The 9283-nt window shown below is 33.1% G+C and overlaps 1 protein-coding gene across 2 annotated transcripts; it reads right to left on the reverse strand.

The window, feature by feature from the left end:
- Positions 1 to 133: 133 nt before the first annotated feature.
- Positions 134 to 8248, reverse strand: LOC113849607 (bifunctional aspartokinase/homoserine dehydrogenase 2, chloroplastic-like). 2 transcript variants are annotated; one of them, XM_027479624.1, is made up of 18 exons: positions 8101 to 8248; positions 7813 to 7865; positions 7143 to 7517; positions 6326 to 6414; positions 5940 to 6243; positions 5755 to 5807; positions 5469 to 5680; positions 5228 to 5315; positions 5032 to 5145; positions 4596 to 4694; positions 4149 to 4343; positions 3363 to 3445; positions 2736 to 2961; positions 2149 to 2294; positions 1797 to 1932; positions 838 to 921; positions 657 to 749; positions 134 to 482 (listed from the first exon to the last, which is right to left on the reverse strand). In XM_027479624.1, exons 1-18 carry the CDS (start codon positions 8241 to 8243, stop codon positions 237 to 239), a joined length of 2739 nt encoding a protein of 912 aa, XP_027335425.1. In that variant the 5' UTR covers positions 8244 to 8248; the 3' UTR covers positions 134 to 236. The 2 variants fall into 2 exon arrangements, with proteins under 2 accessions (XP_027335425.1, XP_027335426.1); XM_027479625.1 differs by lacking the exons at positions 134 to 482; positions 657 to 749; positions 838 to 921 and having other exon boundaries at positions 1835 to 1959.
- Between the last annotated feature and the right edge of the window lie 1035 nt (positions 8249 to 9283).

A 9283-nucleotide genomic window follows, 5' to 3' on the forward strand; every position in this document is an offset into this window, starting at 1 on the left:
AACATTTTAACTAGTTGAACAATTAATTTTACTGAATAACTTCCATTCATTCAATTAATTATATAATTATAAGCTTTCAACTATCCTCACAATTACAAGCTAACAGCTGAATGTAATGCTTAAACTAAAATCCCAATTATTTATTATAATGGTTTATTCATATCACTCCATTAACAAGTTACAAGAAGCAGAAGAGTGAACTTATGCTACAACATTCACGCTGCAAAAAATGGCATTTATGATGGAGCACCAAGATATGAGGCAAGTCGTAAAATGTCATTAAATATTCCACCAGCTGTGACTTGGGCACCAGCTCCTGGTCCACGAACTATCAGAGGCTGATTTTTATACCTTCTTGTTGTGAATGCAATAATATTATCTGACTCAGATAGTTGTGCAAATGGATGATCCTTCTTGTATTTTCTCAGCTCTACCACTCCCTTTTGATTAGTCACGTCCACCACTCCCACGTATCTCAACACCTTCAAATATAACATACTCTTAAAAAACTCACATAAATTAACGCTATGCAGTGAAAAAAGAGACCAGATGAAAAAATACCAATTATTTAATAAAAACTAATTTTAAATATATCATCGTGGGTGAAACAACTGATGTTGTCATTTTGTCCCCCTTAATAATGTCAAGTTACTCACTTCCTCAGCACTTTCCGCATTTTTTTGTTTCTTTGTTAATTCTTGGTCAAATTTTGGTAATTGTTGCATAAACTCTTGAGCTGATGCACTAATCTGCATAAAATCATCAACATATCCATATTAAGTGTAATAGTATATACTAAAACTCAGAACTCTATAATTAATTGAGAATTGTTCTTACTCGTAAGGGTTCCGGCACAAGATTTTCAACGGTAATATCAGAAAGCTCTAGCTTCAAACCTGATTCCCTTGCAAGAATTATCACCTATAGAACCAAAGGAACTTTAATGTCAAATGATCATAACCAAATTAAAGAGGAATGAAATACGCTTTCATGAACCAAAATAACATTCATTATCCCACATAGTCCAACTAGTTCTCATCCCATGTGCCCTACTGTCCTACATATGTTAATCAATATAGTAGACTAGACATTATTTTATGCAAATAATTATATACTTTGAGGTTTATATTTGTCTGAGTAAATTATATACAAGGAAAAAAGAAAAATTAACGATCTGCTCCATATTTTAAGGCTAATTACCAGCAAGACATCTGAGACTATTTAAGATAATATTAGTTTGATTCAACTTGTGTGTTTTAAATATTTCAATGGTTTTTAGCATCCCAAAATTTTAACTTATCAAATTTAAAATCTTGAAACCAAATACATGATATGACATACTACGTATGTAAATCAAATTTGAAATCGAGTTCATATATAATCGGGTAAATACTCAATTTAATCCCTAAACTTTCACTTGATCCAATTTAGTTCTTAAAGAAAGAAAGTCATCAAATAGTTTCACAAAATTATAAATGTGAGACATTTTAGCCCTTTTATCTATTAAATATAGAGACTAAACTGCCTCATATTTATTGAGAAACTAAAATAGTTATTTATTTTATCTCTGATAAAGTTCTTTAGGGATTAATTTAGATATTCACCTTGTATAAGTCTGAGGTTCAAAGTTTAATTTGACCAAGTCAAACTCAAATCACTGCCCTACTCATAATTCTCAAGCTAAGCATCCTTAATATCCACACCCACGAGATGTCAACCTCAAGAAGGCAGTTGAAGCACTTCACATATATTTGACAGTAAAATGTTGCAGATATGTCAAATACTGTACATTGTACCTTTCTGGCAACATCAGTTCCAGACAGATCTTCCCTTGGATCGGGTTCCGTATAACCTGCTTCCCTTGCTTCAGCTACTACCTCACTAAAAAGCCGGCCATCTTTGAAGTTATTAAAGATGTAACTCAAAGTGCCACTGCAAAATCAGAGGCAATACCTTAGGCTGAAAGCATAAGATCATATGAATAAAGCCTATAGACAGTAATAATCCATAAAGTGATGTTCTTTGAATTTGTTTTTCTCTTCTGGGAGGGAAAAGTGCCTGGGAGTGGACAATAAAAGTTTGAGATGTGAGGTTGTCTAATCCACAAAAAGAGACAAGAGGAGATAGGGAAACGGGTTTGAAGAGAACCTGAATATGCCTTCAATTTGCAATATTCTGTCACCAGTTTCAAGAAGCCCCCGTAAAGTGCTGATAATTGGAAGACCAGCACCAACAGTAGCTTCATAGAAGTAATGTGTGTATGATTGCCTCTGAACAGCTCTTAACCTCAAATACTGACCATGAGTGAAGAGACTGAAGGTGTCAAAGCCGCAACAAACAGGAAAAGAATAATAGTATAGGGACTGGAGATTATAGAAAAGAAGCATTTTAAGAAATACAAAATTTCTGTATGAATTGGAGGGGGGAACATACTTCATAGTTTAATAGGAACAGATGTCCAAATTGTCAAATATTATGAAAATGATCAAGAGTAGATGTTGCACACTGGTTGACATAAGCAGTTCAGTGCGATAGCATGAAGCTTATAAATCTTTACAAAATTATCATTCCGTTAAATACATTCTGCAGAGTACTGTATCACTATTAGTTGATAAAAAAAGAGATTGGATTAACCAAAACTTAAGGGGATAATGTCATATACATGAGATAAGTTGCATAACAATAAAGCAGTCTATGTCATAAAAAGGACCACGAGGTGGATTATTTCATTTTACCTCATCAAGTGGTCCTGAATTTGCCTTCTTATTGGGGGTGATTACATGTATTCCTTTGCGTAGCCAGTCATTGTAATGGGTTGCAATGATGGAGTCAGGTGTGCAGTCCACTAACACAGTGTTTGGTATAAAATGATTTGCATGCACATGTTGAACAAATTTTTCCAAATTAGCCACTTCTCCTTTTTCTTCTCGAAGTTCTCTCCACTTAACCAAGTTGATGCCCCTGAAATCAGAATCATATGTTTGACAGTTAAGTATGCTCAGTTGCTCATTAAGCTTGATCCTTCATTGTTGATTATTAGAGATATGATGGCTTATGCTTCTACTATGCTGTTCTATTTTGGAAAGGAATGCTCATGTTCATCTGGGGTAAATCATTATCCTTATACTTGCTTTGGGATTGACTTGTATTTCTTTCCTTCCTTATTCGGAAGGAAAGGTTCTCTTAACTACAGGGAAAAGAAAACGTAATTGAGTATTTGCTTACTACCTAAGTACTTAACATAAAAAACTTAATAAAAAATGTAATTATCATAAAAAAAGGAGATTCGCCTCAAAACAATTTGGAAAAATATTTTTCTCAACAAATAATATTGAAATATCATACTGAACAATTTCACTTACGCATCATCGAGGAGCATCAACTTCGAACCCATGATGCCCATTACACGCAAATCAATGTTCAATTCTTCTTTCAGAATTGCAGCCTGCAAAAACGAGTGTTACATGAACTCGGCATAAATCTAAAAAAGCTTTCAGTGGTGTTGACATTTTAAAATGCACAAAGAAACCCCAGTTATCTTGGATGACTAGCTGTAGCATACATTTAATGTTATAATGATTTCATGCGTTCTATGGGCTATGAGCTTAATTATAGCTCATATTTTACAATACCAAATATTAAGTTAATCATATATCAAATGATAGAACTTTACATTCGACAAATAATTTCGAGAATTATAATTTGTTTTTTAGAACTTAAATAAAAAAGTAAAGAATAGGGGGATTCCAAAATAAAACAAATTATTTATAAATATATCTTCTCCTTCTTATGGTCTGAATCCATTGTTTTTCCTTTTTTAAAATTCTAAATGGCAATATAATAACACAATGTCATGTTGGAGACTGTACTCGTTAAATTTCATTCTTAGGAAATGATAACTTGCAGGTGAAATTTTGACTGAGTAAAAAGGACTAACGTAATTTTGCACCACCTGAACTAAAAGCCCGAATGCTATTTTTATACCAAAAAAATGCAGAATTAAAACAATGATGCATACATGTAAATTAAGTTCAAACATGATAAAGCATTGATCCAAATTACAATAGATATAAATACTAAACAAGAGAAAGTCACATTTTTGATAAAAATTATCACTTTTATTTTATTTATTTATCTAAAAACATTACCTGATCCCTTAGCTGGTCAAGTAGCGTGCTTCCAATTAATCCAGGTCCAATAAGGCCCATTGCTATGGTGGTTTTTGAGAGATAAAATCTGGAATGAACAGCCCGTAGAGCCTTTATAGAATCCTCTCGCTGAACCACAACAGTAATGTTGTACTCCGAACAACCTTGTGCAATAGCACGGATATTTATGTTGGCCTGTTTTAATGTAAAGGTTGACCATAAACAAGTTAAACCAAAACACTGAAATATACCAACATATTGCAAGCAAAAAAGGAGAGCAGAAAGAAAAGCATAATTTCACATTAAAATTATTAGTTCATCACTTATTCTGCACAAAAGCCATCTCAATCAAATAAGAACATTACTAAAATGAATTGCAAAAGAAAAAAATTATAACACCTCAACAAAAACTGTCATACTACTAAGATAGACACATAATTTCCTTACCTTGGCCAATGCATCGAAAAGGGTGGCACTAACTCCAGGAGTACTTGCCATTTTCTGGCCGACAGCTGCCAAAATACTACAATTTGGAATGATTGCAACCTGCGAGGTGACTACATAAGTTAGACCGTAATAAAATTAGCTAAATTTAATTTAACGAGTTTAATCTTAACAAAATATACAAGCAACTTATTATCATAACATGCTACAACTTATTATCTCAAAAGGTACTATTGAATATTTTGTTTTATTCTTAGTCTGCCTCCAATTAAGGGGGCAAGAAAAGAGAAGCATTTAAGAAAGGGAAGTTATATGATCATATCAATCTTCAGGTTTATACCCATAAACAATTCACAATTTGGCATCACCTCACTATTGAAATGAAGAATTTGATTGCAATCATATTAAAATTTGGTGGCATCGGAATTGAATTTGGCACCTGAGAAAGACGGCCAGCATCCAAAGCCGTGTGAAATACAGACTGCAACACCTCAGCAACAGCTTTTACTTCTTTCTCAGGCACAGCAAAGCACACAGAATGCTCACTACTAGCCTAGACAGTTAATTACCACAGCAGTTTCATAAATATAACTAAGGAAAAACCGGCAAAAGACAACAAAATATAGTGATTGCACCTGAGATATCATAATAACATTAGCTGCAACGTCTTTTACTGCACCAAAAATTGCGCTGGCTGTACCTGGAACACCAGCCAATCCTGTTCTGCAAAAAGGAACAGTGAGAAAAACGTCAAGAACTACAACTTTGTGCAGTCAAGTTATAAAGTTACTGGGGTCATCAAATAGAAATCACCAAAGCAGCGAGAAAAACAAACTATTCATCATATAAAATGACTGCATGCAATTCATGACTCACCCCTCGACATTTACAAGTGCCAAGTTGTCTATTGTTGTAAAGCCTTTGACATAATTTTTTAATATCTGTCTATCTTCATGAATAATTGAAGGATGGCAGATCTTTGTTCCAGAAGCAGAGAGGTTGAAAATATTCCTTATTATAATGGGTATGCAATATTGAATAACTGGAACTATTGTGCGTGGATGTAAGACATTGGCACCAAAATAAGACTGCACAAGATGCAGTTTGAAAGTTAATGTCCATAATTTTATTGGCACAAGGACCTTTAACGTTTGCAACTTACCATTTCCCATGCCTCTTGATAAGACAATGTCTTCAAAATCACAGCATCAGAAACTGCAGAAGATTTTTTATATTCAGAATTAAACCCATGCTAAGTATTCAAACTCAAAAGTCAAACATAAGACAAAAGCTTCCTCAGTCCTCACTATGTCAATAATGAAGAACAAATGAAGGACCAGAACAAACCTTTTCTAGGATCTGCGCTATACACACCATCAACATCTGTCCAAATTGTGACCTGACGGGCTCTAAACAGAGCTCCCATAATTGCTGCGGAGAAGTCACTTCCATCTCGCTTGAGAGTAATAGGAATGTTTTGAGGTGTGCTTGCAATAAATCCTGTGGCAATGATAACCTTACATGGGTTCAGAGAGTACCATTTCTCAAGTCTTCGTTCAGATTCCAAGTAGTCAGGATCAACTTGATCAGAACGAGTAGGATTTACAATAAGGACTTCCCTCGCATCCATCCATTTGCAGTCAATTCCATTCTGCAGAATAGAAGGGAAGCAAGATGGAATCAGCAAAATTCAGATCAAAGAGATGCAGATATTTCCTATTAGAATAACAGACCTTCTTAATAACTAATGACAATATCTGTGCAGACCATAACTCTCCGTGTCCCACAACAAAGTCAGTAAAGGATTCTGTTGCATGACCAGCTGCAAGATTTTAAGTATGTTAGTTGGCATGATAGCCTAATTCCTTAACCCCAAGAGTTCACTCATGGAACAATATAGATATCTTAATCCATATCCATGATAAATGATTTTTATTTTTTATAAAATAGATACAAGCGGCATTTTAGATTGGCATTTGTAAAAGTACCTCCTATATAGTAATTAAAGGGTTAATTTTAAGCCATGTCAAAAAGATTTTCTTTCATTTTTCCTCTTGGTAATGTTCTTCAACACCATATGGACATGCCCGTTTTTGCAGAACCAAAAATTTAGTCAGCACTGTTCTTCAATTGTAACACAAAATTATTTTGTTTCCACCCACGAGGGAAATCAAAATAAAAACAGGCAATAGTTGCATCATTCATGAAAATATTAACACAATTACTGAAAAGCTTTGTTATCGTCTATAAGAAAGTAAGTAAGTTTTATTACTGCAAATTACCGTTTAAAAATTTATTACACTTATATTTTCAATATAATAATTATTTTTCCCGATAAAAATTTATTAATTTTTAGTTGCTTAAACTAAAACTAACATTTTTTTATATAAAATTACACCCAATAGGTAGAAAAGCATCACTGTCAATTCAGAGAGATATGAATATTCGTCCAACTGATAAAAAGGAATAAAAAAATAAATGGCTTTTTCCTTTTTGGTTCATGGGCGGAGTAAAAAGACAGAATCAAAGAGAGAGAGAAGGCAGAGGTACCTATGTATATGGCTTGAAGCATTGCCTTGAGGTCACTGATGTCCTGATGCAACTTTGACAAGAAAGCAGCAAGATCATCTCCACCAAGTAGATCATGCGCGGTTGAGCTATGCTTCTCTAAAACAGCATTCAGTGCAGATACGTAAGACTCATCGCGAGATTGAGCCTTGTGGATAAGATCATACATCATATCAGTCACCTTTGACATAGCAGACACCACAACCAATTTCCTCTCCGAATCATCATTAATAATGATGTCTGCAACATTCTTTATTCTAGATGAGCTGCCCACACAGGTTCCACCAAACTTGTGGACAGACCAAGTTTCCCCTTTGGGAAGCTGTTTTTCCTTTACATATACATCCACCGAGACATCTGCTAGTAAATAAAGTAAAACACACTAAATTGTTAGTTTACATTACACTAACATACATACCTTCTGCAAAGCTACACTTGAGCTTGTCTGGAGAGCTTATGAATCCAATAAATTTTTTAGCATAACTTATCAAAATAAGTTGTTTTCAAATTATTCTAAAAAATTTATTACTAAATTTCTGACATAAGTCTTTGTTTAAAAAGAATTTATTGAATGAACTTTTAAATAAGATATGTATCTAAACACATCCAAGAGTGCATTCCTATATATAATTAGATCAACTGAAGTAGCAACCTGTAACTGAAGCACATATCCTTGACCTTGTTGACTTTCTCCCCCATGGTAAACTAACACCAAGAAAAATAAAATCTGTAAATGGACAATGGCTAATTTCTAAATGATAAACAAACAAAAAGGACGATATATATTTGCTAATATTCTAAACAAATACATACGAAAATGCGGAGGTTAATGTTTCACAAGAGTAAAAAAGAAAGAAAATTGCATTGCAGGCATTTTAATTTAGCAAAGAATGAAACGAGGAGTTGTAAGAGTAGTGACTGGTGAATAAACTGAACATACTGCAAAGAGTGGAGCGAGAAAGGGGAGTGAGAAGGAAGAGGGTTGTTGCGGCGTGGAAAACGTGAAGTGTTGGGAAGTGGAAAGGGAATGCAGTTGGAGGACTGGGAGATCACTGAGTAAAACGACATCATTGGCAATGGCATGGTTGTGTTGTGCAGAAAGGACAATGTTGTCGACTTTGTTATCTCACTTATATAGATTTAATGTGTGTCACTGTTTCTTAAGTCCATTTATACATTAATTGTTTTCAGTCTTAGTATCAGAGCCCTTCGTGAGTTGGATATTTATTTCTTCACCCATTACCCAATTATTTCAAAGCAATCATTCCTTCAAATTCGTTCTTTTTTGGAAATTTTTACTGTCAATTCATTTGGCCACTCAATGTCTGAAAATGATAACTCAGCCACATTTTCTTTAATTACAGATTTGTTCTGCTACACTTTTTTTCTACTCTACTCCATATATTGGGAAAATACCCTTTTATATAAAAAGTCGTTTACATATCAATATATCCTTTGTCAAAGTTAAGCATAGTGATGCTTAACCGTGTTTTGTTTTAATACTTATTATACCTTGCATTTTATTTTTGTTCTTGCGTATACTCTTTTGTATTTTAGAAAGCTTTTTATTTAATTTTTATAAAATTAAGATGTGTGGGTTAATTTTAATTCATGAAAAAAAATATAAAAATTATTATTAAATTATATTGAATTTCAGAATTAATTTAAAAATTGCAAATCCAATACAAATTAAACTTGCGTGTGTTGACATATATACTTTTATAGTTAATGCTAATTAATGCTCTGAGGGAACTAATTTCTCCTTTTGTTTTATTTTGACATTTTTATATATTTTTTTATTCATTTTGTATGATTGAATTTATTAGAAGTGTTATACTTGAAATTTCTATGTATATTTAGATGAGATATCAATAAATGTGATTATCATTGTAAAAAAATATCAATATATGATAGGAATAAACCGTTATTCATTATGGCTATGTTTAATAAACCTAAGTTGTAATTTATTTAAAGGTTTGTAGTCATTTCAGGTGAGAAATTAAATTAATTTATCAATCAATTTAATTTTAAAAGCTACTCAACATGTTGATAACTTTAGCTTATTAGTGCCAATATATGATTGGAGAATTATTTCACCCATTAATGCTCTGAATGACAATGAG

This window comes from Abrus precatorius, unplaced genomic scaffold (assembly GCF_003935025.1).
Source record: "Abrus precatorius isolate BTA unplaced genomic scaffold, Abrus_2018 Scaffold9, whole genome shotgun sequence".
NCBI lineage: Eukaryota > Viridiplantae > Streptophyta > Magnoliopsida > Fabales > Fabaceae > Abrus > Abrus precatorius.